This window comes from Ciconia boyciana, chromosome 3, assembly GCF_034638445.1.
Source record: "Ciconia boyciana chromosome 3, ASM3463844v1, whole genome shotgun sequence".
Classification (NCBI taxonomy): Eukaryota; Metazoa; Chordata; class Aves; order Ciconiiformes; family Ciconiidae; genus Ciconia; species Ciconia boyciana.
The window spans coordinates 85970934-85995216 of NC_132936.1; the positions used below are offsets into that span (position 1 = coordinate 85970934).

Sequence of the window (24283 nt, forward strand, 5' to 3'; positions counted from 1 at the left end):
GTTGAGTGATCTCATCAGCATGGTACGAATATGGAGGCAGTACGTAGGAAACAAATCTAACTTCCTTGACAGAGATGAAGATATAAATGAATGACAGTATAAAGATGATGACATCAGTAAAGATATTGCTGCAAGCTGAAGTGGAGACTTTTTAACCAAAACAAAATAAAATACATAGTGAAGGTTTTATTTGAGGATATCTTTGTTTCTGTGCATTTGTAGCTCAGATTTAATGCTATTTTAACACAGAGTAGTATTTTATTTAGTTTAGTATATATTTTTTGTTTGTTTTATAACTATATATTGTATGAACAAAATATATTTGTGATATAACACTAAAGTTTTTAATATGGATTATTCAAATGCTATAAAATGTGAAATATAATGTTGATAAAACAATCCTTACTTTGTGCCCATGTGGATTATCGTGCTGACTATTGATATTGAGTAACAGTTATGTCATAAAATCTAAAGATATGACATGATAAATTTTTTTTGTCCCAGACATTTATTACTGGGGAGAGTCAGCAGAACGCCAGTACTTCTTTCTCTGAATATTGGTGTGAATACAAGAAATAATTTTGATGAATGATTGCTATAATTCTTGTGTCTTTTCAGCTGTTATGTTATGAAGCATATAATACCTTTTTGCTATCTTGTCTGAAATTTATTAAAAATTCATGAAGACTGTTTGTTCCTCTTCAGTTCTCTTTTTTTCCCAGATACTTTTTAGATCAATGTTACTTCCTTTCCTCTCACCTCACCATATTACAAAATACTTACACTAACACCCAGGAAAGCTGAATGTTTTTTACAGCCAATCAAATCAAAACAGCCTTTTTTGCATACATGTTTTTCTAGCTACATTTTATTTTTATTGTTATTATTTGTTTAGCACCAACAGTGATAAAGATGAATGCAGGGAATATTTTCAAATTTTATGAAGTCATTGAGTTAAGGTAGAGTAGATAAAAGCATATGTTTACTTAATAATATTTAATAAATCACCTACTAAAGGAAGTCTACAAGTGTTCTAAAGTCTTGTAAAGAATTATTACATTCGAAAGAAATAGCTGTGGTTTTGAGGAAATTAAAAAATTGCCACTGACTGCATATAGCTAAGAATGTGGTAGTTAATTTATGAACCTATTATCATTTTTAGTGATGATACTTAGACACTACTTTCAGGCATTTTCAGTATTTGCTTGTATCATGGAAGTAATATCAAATGATAGAAGGCTTATAGATGCCTGGCATTGAGACACGTCAGTATTCCTAAACTATCGAAGAGTACATAGAACAAGAAAGCACAGCAGGTGGCAGAGAAATGCCTTTAGAATGGCCATTCATTTATTATGAAATTCAATTTTGAGAGAAATTGTATTTTAATTATTTTATGTGCAAGCAGTTTAGTAGTCTCTAAATTTCCTGTTTAACCTTATTGTTATATTTTACCATCTGTACTTTAAATAATTCCTTTTGTTGTATGATAATCTGGATAATGACAGGTTTCAATATAGAAAGGATACTTCAGCTCAATGAGGTATTAAAATGGCCATCATATCAACTAGTAAAAAATTACTTTTCAACTAGAAAAAAATCTTTTGGGGTTGAGACTTTCAGCAGAAGCAGAAATATGAGTGTGAAATTGCAGAGATTGAAATATTTCTTTAAGTAATATGGAAAATATATTTGATAAAATAAACTCCTCTAACACTTTTACAATCCTACATATCTAATCTTCAGGAATTATAATGTGTTATGTTTTAATTTTGTGTGTACTCTGTTTACAGCTGATGAAGTCCAAAATGAGTGATTTAGGAAAAATTCAACTTTATTTATAGAGCATAAACCAGCATGTATTGAGCTTAAAGGCTTAATATATATAAAGACATATATATAAAGATATATAAAATATATATATATAAAGATTCTGCTTGAGTACTTGATGTTATATTTTAATACATAGCTTGTACTCATGCACGCCTGACACTGAAATTAACAGATGTTTTGCCACTGTAAGACCTGTCTAATAGGATTTATTCTCTGGACTAAACAGAGGTCTTGAAAAGTATAAAATATGAAGACAATTCAAAGGGAAGCATTCATCTTAGAATAGTTGAGTTGAAAGTAATTTCTTCCCTTTCCATCTTTTTGTTTATTCTGTTTACTCTTTAAGTATTTAATAATTTCATATTTACAAAACAAACAAAAAAAAAGAATGCTCTGTAGAAGTAGGATCATACACCTGCACTCTATGTCCGCGAGCTTAGTGGTAGCAGCAAACAAACCTCTCCATGTGGCTTAGCTCCAAGGGAGAGTCCAAGAATCATTCTTTGTATGGATTACAAGAAAATAAACAATTTCAGTGGTGCACTTGTCAGTTAAAGCTCCTATTTAGTTTTTGCAAGTTTGTTGCCTAAAAAATTCAAGCTAAAACTTGTGGTTTTGCCCGACATGTTTTTTGGCATATGGTTGCTTGTAAGGATTTAAAAAAAAAAAAAAATAGAATGAAGTAGAAAATGTTTGAGTCTGCTTTCAAAGAGTATGATGAAAAAGTTTCCTTGGTTTGGTAGGTTGCTGGAGAAAGTCTATAGTGTGGGAATACATGTACGTACATTTCTAAGTGGCCAGCTTTTTCCCATGTAAATGGAAAACACCCAAGATAAAATAGACTTGGTTTTCTTTCAGTTTTTCTTTTTTTAATTCTGATTAATTACTTTAAATGTTTCATTTAGTATGAAGTATTTTTGCTATTGTTGTGATGGTTTTGTGAATGACAGAAAATTCAAACCACTGGCTAATTATTTTGGTAGTTTTCTTGGCATCAACTGTGTCAAGCACAATAAAGTGCAAAAAACTGTGCTGGTCGCACAGATAACAGTGTTAGCAGTAAACACATCTTAGAGAAATGGGGATATCTTCACCAGCCAGCAGCTCTATTAATTTAGTATGCTTTGTATGCAATGGGTGGCCTACTTCATATCAGCACTGCCATCACATATATATATGTATTAACATTGCATGGAGAAAGCAACAGTGAAACAGCATTGTCAACCTGAAGAAGGAACCATGATCTTTGGGGCTTATCATCAAAGGAATGGTTGCTTTTAGAAGAAATGTTTGTGGTGTTGTTTTGTTGGTGGATTTCTTTTTTTTTTTTTTTTTTTTTTGTCTACTTTGTTACTAGTTACCTAGACAGCTTGATTTCCACTTGATTTCCATGAAAAATGCCACTCTTCTCACTGCAAGCTGTTTGGCAATGCCTGTTTTTACTGTTCTTCTATAGTGCCATTGCAAGAAGTGTGCATACCCATTCTTTTAGTCTGTAGATTATGCAGATGGATCCTCACTATAAGCACTCTGATAAACTTATCAAAAAAATATTGCATAATGAAAGTAGTATAGCTGATGTTAGGCTTGTGAACAAAAGTGAATAATAAATCTTGCAATGGAAGAAAAATGAAAGATTGTTGGGTCTAAAACTAAAAGTAACTAGAAATAGGAAATAGTTTTTAAAAAAAGAAACACTGATCAATTCTCAGTGGCATCTGAAGCAAATGAAAATATTTTATTGTAGGTCTATTGAACCTATGATGTCATGATTTTCTGGTGGTTTGTGCGTGTGGTGTGTGTGTGCGTGTGTGTATGTGTGTATGTTTCTGTTTTGTTTTTGTTGAACTCCCAGGAAGAGGTTTAAACATGAAGGCAAAACTTTCAAACCTTAGCATGGCTAAATATGAAGCAAAGCTGCCATTTTTTTTTTTTTTCCTTTTTGTGCCTCCATCTAGATCTGTCACATAATTTAAAGAAAAAAGAAAGATACAATTTAACCACAGGAGAGCTAATAGTGTGAAAAAAAAACCCTGATGAATTTTGTTTCCGCAGCACGATATTATCAAAGATTTAAGAAACAAATTTGCCAGCCTCGGCGAGAACTCTCTGGTAACAGCATAAATGTCTGTGTTGGTTTGCTTTTGAGTTAAAGGTTTCTTTTTCATTCATTTAAACATATTTCTCTTTTTTAACTCTTCTTTTTTAATTTATTATTCATACCCTCTATTTAGCAAGCCTTCATTTTTTAAACCTCTTCCATCTTCCAATGTCTTTTTTCCGTAACTTGGATGGAAAGTTTATGGCAGCAAAGCTGTCATTCTGGCTACTTCTGCTGCAGCTGTTCCTGCTTTTAGGTCATACATGTTTTGGGCGTTGTGTTTTTGGACATGATACTAACTGATTGTGTCATGTTCCTTTTGAGTAAGCTTTTTTACCACGCCATCCGATGGACTCACTGTCATAGGGCTCTATGCAACTTCCATTTTGCAACTTATACTGCTTAGTCATCCTCAATTCTCCAGCAAACTTCAATTAACTTGGTGAAAGTTCAAACTCATCTGGAATTAACTGTGCCTTTATGTTTGCTCTTTATGTTCTTCTTTATGTTTTCGGTAGTAGTTTAAATTATAAAGAACAAACTTCACCATTGCTCAAGCAACGCCATGCAGTATTGTTTGTTGCCGCTAGAGAATGCAAAATATAAAAGCACAGTGTATTCTATCAAATATTCTGTTGGTAGGGTGGGCAATCTATATTGTAATACAATGTTTTGAAAAAAATTCTGAGATGCTTCTGTTACTCTGGTATTCAGCAACAACTTGCAACTCAAGAGCCGCGTACTGAGCAGTATGAAGTTATGGTCACACTATAGAAGATTATTAAGAGTATGAACTGTTGCACAAAAACACGGCACAAAAGTGCAAGTTTGATATATGCAGTATATATATAATGAACATGGGCTTTGAACTAACCTAATGATTTACAATTGAGATGACTCTTTTCAGATAAACTGCTAAAAACATATTAAAGAAAAATACCAAGGGGAGAATATTACTTGAACATGTTAAATATCTGTTCAGTAGCATTGTATGTATTAAAACAGTCCATGATGTTGCCATAGAGCCCATATACTAAGAGAAAACCAAAAACCTTTGGAGAACTGATAGTAACTGAAGTCCTCATCTTAAATGACTGGAATTTTTATTCAGGAAAAAGAAATGGAAAAGCAAAAGCTTCTGTATCAACAAGCCAGATTGCATGACCGGGGTGCTGCTGAGATGGTTCTGCAGACAATCAGTGCTAGTAAAGGTAAAGTTTTGTTGTGTAGATTACATATTAGACCTCATTTATAATGATCTTTGAAATGATTGTAATTCTTATTGGGCAAAACCTGTAGAAATTTGGCACTAAAGTTTGCTTCCAAAATGCACCCAAAGTTTCAAAAATTATTGACAGCTAATCCAGAAAAGCATAGTGAATAATTCTCATGAGGTTATTGTTGCTGTTATTAATAATAATAATAATAATAATAATAATAATAATAATAATAATAATATTTTTTCTAGTGGTGATTGAGAGGAAGTGTGAAAAAGTTCATAGCTTTAGTAGTATGCAATGACAAAAAGGCCCCCAAATTCTGGGATGTGTACAGTTCTGAAGTAGGTGTAGACTTTGGTGTACTTAGGTAAAACATTTCTGTTTACTGTAAGTGTAACTGATGCTTTTGTCCCTTAGACATCATCTTACCTCTAAGGTTTGATGCTTTCATTGTCTGTTCTGTGATTTGTTTCTACAGTAGTGATGTTTTAAAAATTCCTGTTTACAAATTTCATTTACTGTAACTAAATTCTTCGGATCACTGTAATTTCATGAAGAAACAGGAAAAAATATCTGGACTAGCATGCAGAGGAGACATATTGTTGGACTTGAAACCTTGCTTAAAATTATGCACCCAGCCTTAAATCAACTGTTGGATGCTCTACCAAATGAAACATGACTTTTATTCATTGAGCTGAGTTCTTCCTGACTTATATCTTGCTTCTTTTGTGTGCTGTGTATACATTACACTATGTCCGTAGGCACTCAGGGAGATATTAGGTCACACTAGAGATCATGAAAGAAAAATAGGTCTGTTTTACAAGAGAAACGAAAAGGCCTCTCCTGATAAATTACCATTTAAGTCATTGTAAGCATAAGTTAATAGAACATTCTTATTTTTATATATGATCTAAAAGTATATTTTAAAATAATTTTAAGGTGAGATGGGGCCAATGGTTGCAGCTACCCTAAAACTAGGGATTGCCATCTTAAATGGAGGAAATTCTACCGTTCAACAGGTAAGTTACTAATTTATTTTCACCCATTCTAGTCAGTATAGATCTTTATACCATGGTCATTATTATTGTAGTAGTGCATTATGTAATGTGACTATTTGTCAGATGCTGTTTATCCTCTTAATCTCGTTCCCAGAAGAAAATAGTGTACAAAAGTACCTTGTTTGCTAGGTATACATTTCTTATTGCTGGGTATATATTTCTTATTCGTATACATGTAATTAATCTACAGAATACAAGGTTAAAAGAAATTAGTTTTGCACTTCAGCTGGAAGGGGGAAATTTTATGTTAAATCATTAACTTCTAGAGGAATTCTGTGGGAGGGAAGGATTTCTTGCAAGATTGCCATTGTCCTGTAGCCAGTAGAGCAAAATTGCTGACCCCAGTCTTCACCAAAAAAAAGTGTTATGCAACTTCAGAAGTCCTTAGCTTATGCCACAGAGAGTCTTGGTGATTAAAGGAGAGAACTCAAACTTGATTTACTAATCTATAGTAAGATAATGTGGTGAGTAGTGGACAAGTCCGATATGTTAACAGTATTCTGCACTGTTGAAGGGAAGTCACTGATAGAGAGTACATTCAGTGTTTTGTACTAGCTGAAGATTCCTGAGTTTAGAAGGCTTCATACCTGCCATTACTACATTGCTGTAGGACAGTTTGAAGAATACAGACAACTGGGAACAGTTAAGGTCCCAAGTTAAGCAACCAGTGAAGCAGGTGACTTGCAGCCAAAAATAATGTTCTTTTCAGGCACTATCATTACCAGGAATTGACCAGACAGACCACAAATTGCACAGAAAAGTATCTGCTTGAACCATTGCCAGTTCTTTGTGATGTCATGATATTAAGTTACTTAGGAAAATCATTACATTTGTACATAGTTATTTAATCTGAATTTGTAATGCTACAATCTAAATCCTTTTAAATTATTTGATAAAGTCTTAACTAATCCGAATGCAGGAAACAGTTATTAGTACGGTTACAATAATACTAATACTACTAGTCTAAACTACATACTTATAAAAGCATCAGTAATACAGTTAGAATTGCTGTTTTTTCAGTTGCCTCATTTCTACCCATTTTTTCTGGTGTTATGCTCGCCTTTCTGATTTTCCTTTAGGTCCTAAGATCAACCCTTCAGTCTTCCTTGGGAAGAATGGTATGGGTGGGGGGAGAGGTACAGAAGTGGTTTTGAGAGGTCGTCATCATCATCCTCTGGAGTTCTTTGCTTTGATTAGTACGGTGTTGTTTATGGGGGTGTTCTTTTTCTGTGATCTTGGGCCTACTTGGGGTTATGCTGATACGTTTCGTTAACACTGTCTGCTTATGTGCTCCTTCATTTTGGAGATTACTTATTATCCATTTTTCCTATTATTTTATTTGCAAAAAGAGTTTTACCTCATTCACAACATGAATTCTTGTAGCATTCCTCCTAAGGCTGATCTTTGAGCTTTGTGGTTTTTGTTTACAACTGGGACCTCTGGTATCTTCCTATATCTTCAACTCAACAACACATTGCATTCTAGAATCAGAGTTCACTCCATTGAATAACTTTTTGTTATTGCAGTCTATTATCAGATAGGTATTACACATTACAATAAAGCTAAAACAAATTTTAAAAATACTCACATGACTACTAACATGCTGTTGCAGCTAAAATAATCTAAACCAAACTGAGGTTATGACAAGCCCAGTCCAGTGCTGAAATTATAGTGTCAGTACAAATTCGTGGCCTAGTAGTGGCAAGATTTTATTTATATTAAACACTAAATTCTGCTGACTGTATTGACTTTAGTTACTATCTTTATTTTCCGTGTTTTAGGAAGGAATATCCAAAATCAATTACCTTATTTTCTGTAAAGGATAGGAGCATTAAATGTTCTTTTTATTTTTGACTCCTGGATTTTTCTTTGCAAGACGCTTTTATCTAATTTGTAAATATTAGAGATATTTCAAAACACCAGCATCACTAGTAATCTAGAATCCATATAGTATTAAGTTAACTAGATTAACACATAGTATAAATACTAATAATCTGCATAAATTATTTTTGTTTACTGCAGAAAATGCTTGACTACCTCAAGGATAAAAAGGATGTGGGATTCTTTCAGAGCCTTGCTGGTCTTATGCAGTCCTGTAGGTAAGAAAATATCTACTTTAAAAATTTATTATTTTGCATTTAGGTTTTATTCCACAGGATTTATAGTTTTGGAAAGATCCTCTATATACTTTTTGCAAACAGCACCTGGGGACTGTTATGTGGTAGATTTGGGATAAAGGACAAGGTGGTGCTCATGGTATGAAAGTCTTCATATAATATCGATCTACCTTGGTAAAAGAGCTCTTTTCACAAACGTTTTTGGCATTTGTGTCTACTTGAGATATACAGAAAACAACTCCAAAGTTAGGAGCATTCCTCAGGAGCGAATTCTTAACTCTGGAGGTATCCTGTAATCCTGCAGAGACCAGGTTAATGATCAATATTAAGTAAACATAAAGATTTTGGGAAAACCCAACTTTGTTAGAAATATTAATAGGACTTTTTAGAAGGCAGGAAAAGGAATGTAATATTGTGTTTTAATAAACTGCATAGATATTGTGACTTCTTTGTCCATTCATGCTTCTTGACAGTTTATATTGATTTTATAGATATTAATATATATATTTAAATGTTTTATATATAATTCCTAAGAATAAACCATATCAATAAATAATGTATTAATGAACACAAAACATGGGACTAAAACGGGCTTCCTGGATCAAGCAGTTCAGTCTTCTGTTATGTCAAGGGTACCATATATCCTTTTTTCTTAACATTGTCTTTGGCCAAGTTTCATTTTGAAATCAGTGAGGTTTCTTGCCAGCAGAACTACTGCTGTAGTTCATCTACATCCATCTGACTTTCATAAACATTCTTGCTTATGAACAAAAGTTAATCATGGCTAGCTGACATGCTAAGCCATGAAAGGCAAGTACTTTGCAGATTCACAAATGGAAATATGTAAGGCTATATGGTCCTTAAATCTGGTTAGTTGAATACATATTTCCCTTTGGCAGCTTCAGTTTTTCAGAATGTGGAGGGAGAGGAACACTGAGTGGAACTAATAATGACATAGTTTCTTCATGGACCTTGCTGCTTGGGAAGAACTGGGCTATAATATAAAAGTAGTCAATAATATGGCTTCTTTGTAACCTCTAAAATGAGTGCATATATCATAAACACATACATTCCCTTTTTTTGGTCAATCATAAAGAGCTAAATTCTATTGTCATTTGCAGGACAAAAGCAGGTTAAGTTTGTAGAGCTGAGTTTCCTAATTCTTGTAGCAGACATATATTAAGCTACTGAAATGTTTCTTCTTGACACTGGTATGATTATATACTTAAATGAAATCACGTATCCTTCTCCATCTTTCACAAAATGAAATATTACATATATTTAATTAATCACAGGACAAATGTAATTTTTCTCATTGCAGTGTTCTTGACCTAAATGCATTTGAACGTCAGAACAAAGCAGAAGGCCTTGGCATGGTGACTGAAGAGGGATCAGGTACAATCGATTTAACAGAAATGATCCGTGAACTTTTCTCTTTTACATTTTGCAGAAGCAAGCTGAATTTGAAAGAACTCTGTTAAATATATATGTAGAGGCTGAAGCTAAAATATGATTCCTAAGAGTGGTTTATATTTAATTGGCCTACCTAGGCCTATGCTTGTCAATAGTAATTCACTAGCATGTGTGGAGTTTCAGAACAGTCTCAGAGGGCTCTTACTCATCGTTCTTAAGAAGTGAAGACATTACATGTAAAATTGAAAATAGAGTCTAGTTACAAGCAGCAGTGTTTATGCATGTAAAACATTTCAGAATTCCCTAACCAGTTTCAGCATAAAATGAAATTAAGAGTTCCCACCTGATTTCTTAAACTGTCTTGGCTGGAATGAAAAACAGACAATTTAGTTAAGTCGTAAGTTAAATATTAGAGGTCGAGGGAACTGTATCTGCTGTTTGGAAAAACGTCTGCTGGGAAAGCTTTTTCTTTGAAATAATTCTTTTCTGTTTGTCTTTGGGGAAATATTACAAAATTTTCACTTTACTTTTGACTTTGAACCAATTTTGCTTTCTACCCTCTGTGTTGTCAGTTCACTGTCAATTTCTTTCTTCTGTCTGACAGTAAGTTCTACTACTTCCTTGCTGTGATTGTCTGGAAACATTAGATTCATTCTTATGTGACTTAATAGAGCTACCAAAGCACATTTACTCCCCTTATCTTCAGTATTTTTTACGGTGCATTTCTATGTTTAAATTCTACAGTGACCTAATCTTTTAACATGTTTTTTTCTTAAAAACAAGGTAAAAAAGCTTGACTGTGTAATCATTATTGCATTTGGGGGTTCATAATTCAAACCTGCAACACTGCATATCTCATTGGTTATTGTGCTTGTAGCTCTTTTATGTGACATATTTCTTGAATATTCAACTGCTTGTGTCAAATCAAAATCATGAACTATTAAATTTGACTGAATGACTTCAAGACTGATCATAAATGCTAATTCTCTGAAAGTGCTCCCACAGCTTAAATTATAGATCAAATCTTGCTAGACTTTTATATGAGTAAACAAAATAAAGTGAACCCATGTGGATAAAATTTAGTCACAAGATTGTGGATTGAGCACTGATGCAGCTAGCTGGTGTGTAAGGTTTTGGCCTTTACTTTCATGTTTTACTGAAGATTATTCTGCACAATGTTTTGCTCTTTTGGACAACATTTCTACTACTAAACGATTAAATTTATTATTTATAATGTTGGATTTTGAAATGGACTGTCAAGATACCAGCTCATTTTTCTTTTGACCACTGCCTCTATTTCTAGAAATGACTGATTTTGCATGCAAATATAAATAAATCTTTAAATGCTGCATAATTGACTCTACCTATGTTAGAGTATTCTTGTGCTTCCTCATTTGAGGGATTTTTTTTATTTTCTGTTTATTTGATCTTTCTCTTCTAGTACAGAACTAATTTTGCCAAAACCAATACTAACTATATTTTGTATTTGCTAAAAACAATTTCTCAACCTTTTTTTCTTTTTTCCCTGTTTCTTTTTCTTTGAACTAATTGTCCTGTCCTCCCTTCCTCAGTCATCACTCATGAGCGTGGTAATTATTAAAACAGCTGCCTATTCTTTATTTTTCCTGCTCTTAGCTTTGTGTCAGCACTGTACAGCTCCTGAACATAATTAGATTTTTTGTTCCTGTAAGTCTGTTAAAATAGTGGGTTCTTTTCTATTATTATTACAATTGTGTATTCCAAAATTCTGGGGTTTTGTGTCAACTCTCCCCACTTTGTTCTTCCTCCCTTTCTCAGGATTTGCACAGTAACTGGCACACTAGATGTAAGAGCAGCAAGCTTTTTTAAACTCTTTTTTTTTTTCTGTTCTTTTTTATTTCTTTTCATTTTAGTAAGCCCAGTATTTGCAATGGATGAATGTTAAAAAATAAAAAATAGAAAAAGTATACCTATACATACACAAAGCCTTGTGCTATAGTCCTCCTGTAGTATTTATGTTGTGTATTGAATGTGGCTTTATCGCTGCATTGATTTGTGCAAGCACAGGAAATCAGTGGTGGATCCAGTGAGGATTTGAGGGTGGTTAATAAGGAGAGGACTTGCCACTGGCTAGGTTTATCTAATGCGGTTGGGAGTTGATACAAGAAAGAGGTGGTGCATTGCTAATTTAGAGCAATCAATAATGTTTATAGGTGGTTCTTCCTTGCTCTGAAAGCTTCTTGATGTGTTAAGGTTCCTGTACCTCAAAGGTTCCTTACTTCAAGTAAAGGAAGAGCTTTGTAGGAGCAGTTGCCATGAAATGTTCCTGTTGCCATGACAAATACAAATTTAAAAAACAAAAAGTGTATACCATTCAACAGAAACAATAAGCTCAAACACAGCAGATGTCTTTTCATTAGCCAAATGTTGGGGAGGGGGATGATCTGGATTCTTATTTGTTTTCTCAGTGGAAATTTTTTATTTGGCAGATTAACAAAATTCTACACTTAGAATCATGTGTGTTCGTTTTCTTTGTTACTGAGCAGCAGCAATGTCAAGATACGGTAATCACACTATGTCAAAGATTTCTTGGCACAAAGGGATAATATTTGCTAGTAGCACTTTTTTTATGTATTAATATCCAGCTATTGAAAATTCAAGAAAACAGAACACAGCAAAGGCAAACCAAATAAGACTGTACCTTTCCTTTTCAGGGTTACATTATTATTGATATTATGCTATCTTCAAATAATAATAATTTTTTATATTATGAAGCACACCTTTTTCAGTTCATTGAAAAGTAGTTTACATAAGAGCTGTACAGGTACTGGTATTAATACCTGATAGCATTATGAAAGCCCAGCCAGTGCGTCTGTGGGGAAATTTCTGTAGTGAACAGTTTTGAAGTATCCTAGATTTTATGGGATACCTGAGATCATATGTCTGTTTGCAATCCTATGAATAACCATCTGTAAATACTACAAAGGAAGTACCAAAGATGTGGAAATGTTTTCTCCCGTTCCTTTTTTTGAGGGAGATGCTTATTCTATGAGTAATTAATTACTCCTCAATTAAAGATCATTTTATTGATTCCCAAGGGAATGATGGGATGTAAAACGTGCGCTGTAGCCTCTTTCTCATGTCATCTGAATCTGATGCGTAATTGTCTGCGTAATTAATGAGTAATTGTCTTTGAGTTTACAACCTATAAGCCTGAAACTATTCTTGCCAAAGTCAAAGAAAAACTGCTGTTGACACTTATGGGAACAGAGTCAACTTTTCCTCAAGGGCAGTGCTTGTTTCCGGTCCCATGTCAACCTTGGCAATAGGTAGAAAGCCCTGTACTGAGTCAACATGGATGTGAGATTTATTGCTCTATTCCAACTGTTCCTTTGTGCTGTCCGCATCATAAGCTCCTTGTCCTGATATTTCTCTGACTGGTACTACCTTCCCTTTCCAAACCCTGGAACCCCCACTGGTAACAACATTGATGATTCTTTAGCAAATGTGTTTCTTACTTGTTTTTGTGATGTACTCAATGTTGTTTCTTCTGTATGTACTTTGTTTTGATTGTTCTGTTTCCTTTTCAAAAAAGGGGGCTTCAAAACCAAAGACATGTAGAAATGCTCATCATCTTGCAATGGTTTTTAATTTTTCTTTTAACACTCATACTCTGTGCTATGTCACTGTGAATCACAAAAATCTTGAAAGTGCAATGTTTTTCTCCTTTGGAGACACTTGTTTTACTTATCATATGAAGTAAAAAATTTAAGATGTTAAGTTTACACTTAGATTATTTTACCTTTTTTTTCCTTTTTGTCAGGAAAGCTCTGTATTTATAGTTAATCTTTTAATATTGTATCATGGCATTATTTTGTTTCTCCATAAGTTCTTAGAAGACTTATTAAAATAAAATATAATTTTAAAATGAAATTTGATCTGATAGTAGGACTTAAAGGACTTTCTATTAAACTGATTGAGAGTGGTACACATGCCACATAATAAATATCTATAATGAGGTTATACATCAGTGCTATTTTCAGCCATTAATAATGTGAAATCAATAAATATGCTTTTGTCCTTCAACAACCTAATCACACTTAAAGTGGATGTTTAAATTCTCTGTGATCCGCTGTAGCTTACATTGGAGGGGTGTTTTCCACCTTTATATCACTGTATTTGAATCAGTGTTTGCATTTAAAAGGAAACTTAAGTAGCTTCAGTTCAGAGAAATGGTTATGTGTCACTTGTGAGAAAACAAGTGCTTTTCTTATTTGAATCAGATTATTCAGAAGTCAAAGGCATGCAGCACTCACAATCCAACCCAATATTGCCCGGGTCCTGTGATAAGAATAAATTCACTTGGTTTATCAGGGGAGAGCTTTACTCTTGTTCAACAACCATCAAAAAGGAGCCCTGTTCCTTTTTGAAAGCGGAACGTATTTGTATATTTCTGTAATATGTAGCATTAGACCAATGTTTCTGAGTAGTAATAGAAGTCAGATCTTTTCTGTTGAGGATTAAAAAAAAAAAGAGAGAGAATTATTAAACTTGGACACATGTACTTTCAAGGAAAAAACCCCGTGTATTTCATTTTTCATTCAATCTTATTTTCATTTCCTACACATGGTACCTCTTTCCTACACATGGTAACTCTGTCTGTACCTCACAAACACAAGCTACCAGTTTTGCAAAAACTACAGACTTAAAGCCTTCATGTGTGTAGCCATATCATTTACATACAGCATGAGCAATGGCAGCATTTTAACGTCTAAGCAAATATATGCCAGAATATACATCATATCATCAGAAAGAATATGGTTTCGTGACAACCTAAGTCATACTATACACAGTATGTATGTTTGTAAGTACATTATCTGTGCAAATCTGTGTGTACTGGCATGAATTTGTGTGCGCAGCAGCAAAGGTTATTTTCTTAGATTTTATACAAAGAAGTGGATCTGCGCTTCAGTTCTGTAGTTGCCAGTGAGACACCTCTTGCAGTCAGTAAGTAGCATCTGAAAATTAAAATTCCTGTCAATACCAACATTGGTTTTAGTCAGATTTTGATCATATGTAGGGATTGAAAAACAGGATTATTTTAAATCTTAGTGTGGCCAAGCTTTTTGGAATGGGGTTTTTTGCTTCATTTTGAAATATGTAAAAATATTTCCAAAAGGAATGGACCTTTCAGCTTATGTGAAATGATGTACCTAAACACCTTCTGATTTTGCCAAATTTTACGATAACTTGTATTAATTTTGTGATTTTTTTTTTTACAGTGGAGCCAATTAAAAGACCCTTCCAAATCCTTCCAATATTAAAATTGGAATTTATTTTATAAAAATTCCTAAATTCCAGTGGGTATACTAAAAGCCAGAAGATTACTTCATGAATTGATCTGTATAATCGTTTTGAGAGTTGTTTTCCTTCTTGTTCTGAAAAATCTTACTTGATAAGAGGGCAAGAAAGATAGAGGTGGAAAAATACTAAACTGTAACTTATGCTGTAGTCTTATTCATAGAAATGGCTTCAATTCAGTGCTATCTTGATATGCAAGAAATACATGGTTGGACCCTTTATGTGCTTGATTTTTCCAACTGTAATACATCAGCAATTTTCCTTGTGAGTTATTTTTTAAAATCATTGCCATCTCAGCAGTCAAGCTACATGCATTGCATGTGTTAAGGTACAGGCTCTACCAACTATTTAGCTTTCTGTAATGCTTATTTTTGCAAAATATAAATATTCATCTAGATCAACAAAGCATGTGACTCTAAGTGTAACTTTAAGCATGACAGGAGTTCAGTTAAATTAAAAAAAGTAGTGACTAATCCTGCAGGACATTCTACACTCTGGCCTTTGGCCGGCAACACGTGAAAGTATCTTGCAGGGCTGAACTGGCATATAATGTTGAATAATATACTTTTAAGTGCACAGGCACCTTGTGATTTTGCCTTCTTGCCTTCTCGGGCATATATTATACGTATACCTTAATCAGCACTGACAGAAACAGTCATTTATTTTTCATTGTTTAATTAGCTGAAAGCATTTTCAGTCTTCTGTGACTGAAAAACTATATATCTCGTATTTATATCTGGGATGGAGAAAAATGTCATGGTATGTCATTTATAGTATTTGGCTCCTTCTTGGAGATGGAATTGCATATTGTTTGCCATTACCATAAGTACACATCTGGAATTAGGAGGAATAGCATTTTATCTTTCCCTGTGTTAGAAGAAACTGTGTTGGCATATACTTTGATGATATGTGCTCTTAATACCAAACATTATGTCTTGATGGCAACAGGAAAGAGTGAAATTCTGTACTGTTAAAATATTTATATTAGTTTTCAAAATGCTTTTGCTTCCTACTACTACCATTGTACTGAAGCTTCTCACTTCAAAATTCACAGGCTGTGGATTGATAAGTCCATTAGCTTGAACTTGTAATAATTCATGACTTTATGTAAAGTTAAACTTCTGATCATATTCATTTTTTTAATATATTCCAAATTGGACTAAATACTGTTTATAATTCAGCTGTAACAATGTAATTAGAATAATATAATAATTTATAAATGTAGACATTATAATTAGAGTTATCCACCAATATAACAGTATGTGAGTAATTGTTCATGTAATTATTATTGTCTATAACCTTTTTGAAAAAAGCTTTTTTTTTCTTTTAAATTTTAATTCATTTACTCACTCTTCTGGTTTCCTTCTGTTCACACACTAAAAATATTGTCTTTGTAGACATGGGATTTTGAAGTTCAGATAAAAGCCTAAAATATCTCCCCATTACAAATATATCTTCCAAATTATTTTGCAGTTTGCTTACATTTTTATCTCCTTTCCTTTTGTTGTCTACAAATAGCACTTGGCCACATATTCAAATGATGTATATTCTTAAAAAGTAGAAGTTTTTATGGCTTCCATTTTGTTGCCATACACATTCCAAATACTTTTCCTAAGTCAGAAATGGGAATTTCCTTACTTTCAATAGGTGGCCTTTATTGTTTTGAACACCTATGTTGTTGTCCTCCTGTGTCATTTTATTAGTTGCTCTACATTTTCCTCAGTCGTGATTGTTTTCCTGGGTGAATGGTTGTTTCTCTTCTTCACATGTCAGTGTATGAAGTTAACTGTACATATTGATGTAATTGAAATAATGGTGTGTTAATTGAGGGCTTTTTAGTATACTGCTTCCTGTGAAGAATCAAGAAAATAATTTGAAGCTTTATATATTTGGATATTATCTATTTACCAAAAAATGAACAGAAGGGCCCAATTCAGTAAAGCACATTGGCATTTGTTCTAGTTCATCATAAGCTTATCGCTTTATTTTGTCAAGAGAGACAAATGCCCAACATCCATTTTGTGTCAGCAGCAGACAGGTACTAAATCCTCAAATATTTCAGCCTAAATGATTCTTGAGAATGCACACAGCTGTAAATTTCATGGGTTATTTTAGAGTATTTTAAAATCTACTAGTTTATTTGAGGAATGATTTTTATTACTGTTTGGTTAGATCTCTTTCTGTATTTTTAAGTACCTTGTTTTGTGATGAATGGGAACCAAATTAATCCAATCCTAACCTTTGTATGTAATGCAGCATTCATGCCCAGCAAAGTCAAACAAGAATGTAAATCATGGATTATTTGTAAAATGTTGCCAAGCTCATGCTGCCATATTTATAAATCAAAAGTTAAGTTTCATAATTTAATTTTTTTTTTCAACCAAATAACTATCTGCCAAGCACGAGTCATATGTGCTTCAGATAGATAGATTGGTGGTTATAAATTTTCTCTCCCCTTCTCTCTTAAAATTAAATATGGAGATTTTCTTCAGGGGCTGTGGAGTGTTACGTGGCAGCCTGTGATAATCTGCTTCTATCTGGCCTTTCTACAGGAGAAAAGGTGATGCAGGATGATGAGTTCACCTGTGACCTCTTCCGCTTCCTTCAATTGCTTTGTGAAGGACATAATTCAGGTTTGTGGTGGGCAGGCTGCCAGTCAGCTAAGCCAACGTGATGGTAACTAAAGATAAAAGCTCTTCACTGCTGAAGGTTTGGCAGCCTTCATAATTTATGAAAGGTGGAGTAGCTGCTAGACTGTACATGAAAGGAAAATATTTATGTGGAATCAAATTGCCAGTTTTTTTAATCAGCTTTAACTTTGTAGAAAAGATAATGGTTTCCAAAACGATGAGGTCTGGATCTTGACCTACTAGGAAAGGTAAATTTATATAGGAAAATGTACATGGTTTATAACTTCTAGTCAGTGAAGGTTCAGAGGAAAAATATAACAGGAAGATATAGTTATTGTTCTTTGGCATTTGTGTGCTTTCTGGTGTGCACTATTTGTCACTAATGTCAGAATCGTATGTGAAATTACAACAACATACACAATACTTTTCTTGAAAAAGTAGCATCTATTTTAAAAATACAAAAACAAAAATTAAACAAATACATTATATTAAGTGTATTGTTATTATTAAGTACATTTTCCTGTGTTCCCTGTGTCACTATTAGGGAAGACAAAGAAGAAGAAAAAGAAAAAAAAAAGATAATTTTTTTTAGCCATTGGACATATTTATGACTTTGTAATCAGGAATTGTATAATTATGCAATTTAATTTTACTTTTGCTTAACAAAATATATACTAGGTGTAATTATGTTGATATTGATGGAGTTCTAGAGATGTAAAATTAGTCATAAAAGAGGTGACAATAAGACCAAGTTAAAGTTCTACAGATGAAACAGATAATCAAGCTTCTGGCCTCAGAAGTTCAGTGGTATGTGATCTCTGCAATAAAATGCTGAAACTCTTAAAACAGTTTGTTGCCAAAAAAGAAAAAAGCAAAAGAGTTAAAAAAAAAAAATCCATTCCTTTAAGCTATACTTTCCTAGACCATGTTAAATCAGAATTAGTTTTCAGGAGTAGTTTTGTAAGTCTTTAACACTTAAATCAATTTAAATTAAACTTTTATTTGAATTTTTAGATTTTCAGAATTACCTGAGAACTCAGACTGGTAACAACACAACTGTTAATATTATCATTTCCACTGTGGATTACTTATTAAGAGTTCAGGTAGGTTAACTTATATACTAATTAAGTAGATGACAGTAATGACTTGCATCTATACAATATTTACCATTTTTTAAAATTTATTTCATTTATTGTGATCATAAGGCAGAAGTTTGTATGTGGAGACTATTAATTTCTTAATTTCTCTGGAATTTCCTTCAGCAATAAATGGTTTTCTGCCACAAAAGTTCTGTTTACAGCAAAATCAAACTTCATCCTTATCACAAAATGTTCAGTTTTATTAGAGGAGCACATTTATTTGTCATGACACTTATTCTGGTCACTGTAGCCCATGTTGATGAGAGAGGCTGTAATTCTCTTCTGGTTACAGTTCTTTAAGAGTTGTTATTTTGTACTGAGAGAGTCAAAGGTGACAAAAGTGTGTAAAACTGATTTCAGCCATTATACGCAAGAATGCAATGGAGTCTGTTAACCAAGGAGAGCAGGCAGAAGGTAGATACATGCTAAGTATACCAGTGAATAGCATTAGCCAGTTGTTGACTGAGACTACCCTGTGACTGAAGAGTGTTTTGTATCGTTCAAGTTAAGCTTCAGCCAGCTGCTTTTTCATCCATGTTCTGATTTAGTCTGAACACTGGGCTGCTGTATGGATAATCATGGGATGGCATGGAGTGAAGCGTGAGAACAGCGCATCATTTTCTAAGGAGAAAAAAAAAAAGGCAAAAAGAAAAAACAAAAGCAGAAGGCTAGATTAAAAACCCTTCAACCCTCTAATTTTAATTATCTCCCTAGTCTTTAAATAGGAAAACATTACATTGTCACAACCCAATAGAAAGTAATGAAAAAAAAAAATCTCTGTTTCCAGATTGGAGCATGTGAAAGACATGTAAATATATTTTGTGATAAATGTTAATAATTTTTACCTATTATTCTCATCTTTCTGAAAATCACTGTACATGATAATATATTTTGTTGTATTTTTTTAATTTATCTAGTAAAGTTTTCCCTTTAGCCATTTATTTATTGGGTCTGAGAATGCCAGGCTTTGAAAATTGGTGTTTTTTCAGTTGCTGCTGTTATCAACGTTCCTTTCTATTCTTATGCATTCTGTAGAAGTTGTAGAAACAATACAATGATTTTCATTCTATTGCTTGCTGTGTTGAAATTTTAATAAGCTCGCTTTTGGGGAAGATGGAAAGAGGAATCATGCACATAAAGCAACATTTGCTCCCACTATGGACGAGGTGTCAAGCACGCAGTATAAAGAGAGATTGTTTAATGAACAGCATGCAGCATGATAGTGCTACTGAGTACTCCTTTTCAGAATGCAGGCAGTTGTATTTCTAAGAGCAGATACCAACAGATCTATATTTTTAAATTTTATTTTATTTTGAGGTTTGCTGTGGGGTTTTTTAAATATTTATTTCAGTTTATTTGTTTTCCTATTGATTCACCTTGAGATGAAACTACAATTCTTGAAGTAATACTTGAGAATCGTTGGGGGGTCATTTAAAACCTTTATAAACTAAATACTTTTCAGAACTAGAATGCTATCTAATGTTATTTTTCTTATTTTGATGAATAACTGGTTAGAGGCAGTTTGATTACATAATCTCTTTGTGCTTCTCACAACTGTTTTTTAGGAATCCATTAGTGATTTCTATTGGTATTATTCTGGGAAGGATGTTATTGATGAGCAAGGACAACGAAATTTTTCCAAAGCCATCCAGGTTGCAAAACAAGTTTTCAATACTCTTACAGAGTATATCCAGGTAAATTAGTTTCTTTGGAATTTTATGGATTTGAAAGAAAACTAATCATACTTTTGGCATTAAGACGTAATGTAGCTAGTTATAACATAGACAGAAATATAATATAGATGCATTTATGTGCCAACATTATTTTAGTGCATTTATTTAAGTGGGAGGTGAAGTTTTGAAATATACATATAGCTATCATGACTCTTTTGGAATCTTAGCAGTTTAGTCAAATCCACAGTTATTAGTGAATAGTCATCCTTTGGTTGTATGCAAGATAGTAGAGTTCTTTTGTTTCGTTTTGTTTTAATTTGGCCTAGACTGCAGCAGTGTTGTCCACTTTAAAGTCTTCACTTTTAATCCATTGAGAAACTAAGGTCAATGCAAAACATAGATGCTATTTAGTCAACAGAACATTAGATTGTATTTTCTGTCAGGAATATTACGTTACATTTGAGAATTGTAGAGATGTACTTGAGGTGGACTCTGCAATAAATGAGATTGGGATCAATTCTGTCAAAATAACAATATAGCAGTTCTTCCATGATGTGTTAGGAATTCATTGTAATTTAGTTCTTAATTAATTTCTCATGTAAATCAGTCAACAATATTACAGTGTGTTTCTGTATATAATAAGCAGGTTAGAATGAATCTCATTAGATTGTTAGGTGTCTATTATATTGTTTTCATTCAAATTAAAATCCTTATTATGAAAATAGTATTTTATAGTTCATGAGGATAAAATGTGATAGAATAGTACTGGATAAATATGCGTAGAGGCAGCTTATATACATGTGTGTACGTGTGTTTAATGTATACACATTTGGCAAATCACAAATAGCGTTGTTAGTTGGTAAAGATTTTATTTGTTACCCTTTGAGGCTTCAAAAGATTTTGTATTCCTGCTTTTCAGAAGTTGGAATTTTTGGAAGAATATTCTTTAGCACTGTATTCTACAACACCTGGAATATGCTGGGGAAAAAAAAAAAATCAGGAGTCTGATTCTCTGATCCCTTATGCCAATTTTGCATTAACCTTCTATAAAGTTATTCCTGATTTACAGAACTACATAGGGAAGAATCAACTTGAAGACTTGTACCCCTTTAGCATTTGCAGTTTAAAGTTGCAAGCAGATACACTTTTTGTGGTTCTGAATTAGTAAACTGGGACTTGGCTAAAACAGAGGCAGAATGGCTATTAGGAATAGGCATCGCCTACAGTCAGTGGTGTTATTAAATAGATAATTCTATATATGTTTAATTTTTCATAGCCATTTCTAAAGGACTGCCCTGAGCTACGCACTGCCTGTATATCTTCCTTCCTGTTTTTGTGGAGTTTCTTGCAAATAAACTCTGTTTTTCTTTATTTTTTTTTCTATTGTTGTTGCCTGAACAATAGGGGCCATGCACTGGGAATCAGCAAAGTCTGGCACATAGCAGGCTATGGGATGCTGTGGTTGGTTTTCTTCATGTGTTTGCCCACATGCAGATGAAGCTGTCTCAGGTATCTTTTTTTTACTTTTTCCTTTTTAAGTTACTAACTTTTCTGTAAAAGATAAACAGACTTGTTGATATGTTTGCATCATTAATAACAACAGTTAATAGCGGAAATATGAGGAAAAATAAGAGACAGAGGTGATAAATACAGTAGGGGACTGGCATAGACAGCTTTTTAGGGGGTTAAAATTAGGTGAGAAGAATCCTATCCTTAAGCAGTGTGTTTTTCAGCTTCTTACCTTTTTAAAAAGAATTACACATCTTAATTGAATGTAGTGATTCTAAATTTTTTGCATAACTTGACATTCTCAGAGAAAAGTGTCATAAGCTTGTAAAGGTTTTAGTTGTTAAGGAATACAGCTCTGAGGGCTCTGAGGTTTTTAGATTTTATTATTTGGCTCCAAATGTATCCATGTAAGTATTCTTTGTATACATTAAAGTAGTCTTGTCAAATGATTTTCCTCCCTGCCCTTGGGACTTTATGGCTCAAAGCAGGCTGACTGCTTAGATTTGTAGACTTTGTGCTAGAGGTATATTTCTCATTCTTTATGGCTAAATAGAGGTCTTCTTCCAGCAAATGGCATCACAGTGAAACCTGTTTTTCAAGAGTGATGCACTGAATTTCTACTGAAGTGTATTTATAAGTGCCTGTAGACACTGTCCTGGTTTTAAAACATCTTTGTTATTTTAAGAATTGAAAAAATAGTCAATGTTTGGGTAGGCCATGGTGGTGGCTATTGTGCTTTCTTCCTGTACCACTAAAGCAACATGGAATGCAGTAATCTAAGTAGTTACTGACAGCGAGTCAAACACATGGTAGCTATGTGTTAATTGAGAAATATGTTGTGGCCATTGGCAAGATTTGTTTTTACAGTAATGACAAGTTTATAGTCTCAGCTGTGCCGGGAGTGGCTTAATAGCATATTTTAATTACTGCATCTAGAAAATAATGATACTCATCCTGCCGCTTCAGAGAGAGCCAAGAAGCTTTGCACAACGAGATCCATTGTAGTGTGCGGAGTTACTCATGCTGTTCTGTGGGATGACAGAAACACAGTCTACTCCAAATGTATGATAAATAGTGATGATGTCTTTCTCTTGTGTGGAGCTCAAGCTCTTGGCTTTTGGGAGCTCCTTTAGGGGGCTAGCAGAGCCTCGGGAAAGACCAGAATAGACGTGGGCTCTTTTGTTCATTTATATTTATTGCAAGAATATATTAATAAGCTTTTTGGATTCTGTTGAAGTACCAGTTTTCAAAGGTGTAGAGAGTGATTAAATGGATGTATAAGGAGCTGCCATATGGCTTTTGTCTGTAAGAGGGACCTGCCTAGGCTAAGTATTTCATTTTTGTTTTAAATCAGGAGTTTCCAGAGCACTTTTGGAGAATATTTGAAACAAGATTTAAATAGGAACAAAACTAAATCACTGTTTCATTTGGGTGTTTTTTAATTTGCATTTTCCTTCTCTAGTCTCGTACTAGGAAGCAACAAGGTGATATTGGTAATACTTCTTAAGAAATCTCTGTAAGGCAGAAAATGATAGTAAAATTTTCAATCTAAATGAACAAAGATCATCCAGGTTGTAAGCAGCTTTTGAAGTAAGAAGATTTATAATGAAAACTTACAAGACAAATCAATTAGAAATCTTCATTATTTCCAACTTGTGCTCTTTTCAATCCAAGATCCAAATTGCCATAAAGTACCTTGAGTTTGTTGTGCTAATCACTGAAGTCCAGCAATGCTCAAGTATGCCTTATCAACGGCATGATGCAACAATGTGTCACTAAGGAAGAAATTAAGTAGTTGAATAAATCTATCCAGATAGACTCCAGGTTGAAATCATTGGCAAGTGAAATAGTAAACTTGATAAGCCGAATGAGATAAAAGATGGCTAAAAGAATCAATATTGTGTCTATTTAATGATATACTAATGGAGCTTTATTAATAAATATTTTGAAATTTTATTTCTACTTTTCTTTCCCCCAAAAAAAGTTCAGTGGCCTGTAATGGAATAACTCACTTTGAATCATGTTACACTTTGATCTCTATGTGATGCTGCTGTTGTTGTTTTTACAAGTCTTCATAGTTGTAAACTTGATTACACAAACAGCGACAATATTTTAGCTGACATGAAACATTACAGAGGCATCATCTGTGAGCTTGACATACCCAGTTATTGCTTTAAATTTTTTCATCACCTTCAGTTTTCACTTTGTCTTTATTAAATTACTGTCTTCTAAACAGATGATCATGTAAAT

General features: G+C 33.4%; 1 protein-coding gene across 1 annotated transcript in view; it reads left to right on the top strand.

The window, feature by feature from the left end:
• The window catches only part of RYR2 (ryanodine receptor 2), a 437742-nt gene that overhangs the window by 378998 nt on the left and 34461 nt on the right, over positions 1-24283 (top strand). Inside the window, exons 82-90 of the mRNA XM_072857729.1 lie at positions 3889-3945; positions 5046-5145; positions 6094-6173; positions 8235-8311; positions 9651-9724; positions 17635-17715; positions 18727-18815; positions 20417-20545; positions 21929-22033. Of these exons, the coding sequence (XP_072713830.1) occupies positions 3889-3945; positions 5046-5145; positions 6094-6173; positions 8235-8311; positions 9651-9724; positions 17635-17715; positions 18727-18815; positions 20417-20545; positions 21929-22033 (792 nt within the window). The remainder of the gene's footprint in view (positions 1-3888; positions 3946-5045; positions 5146-6093; positions 6174-8234; positions 8312-9650; positions 9725-17634; positions 17716-18726; positions 18816-20416; positions 20546-21928; positions 22034-24283) is intronic.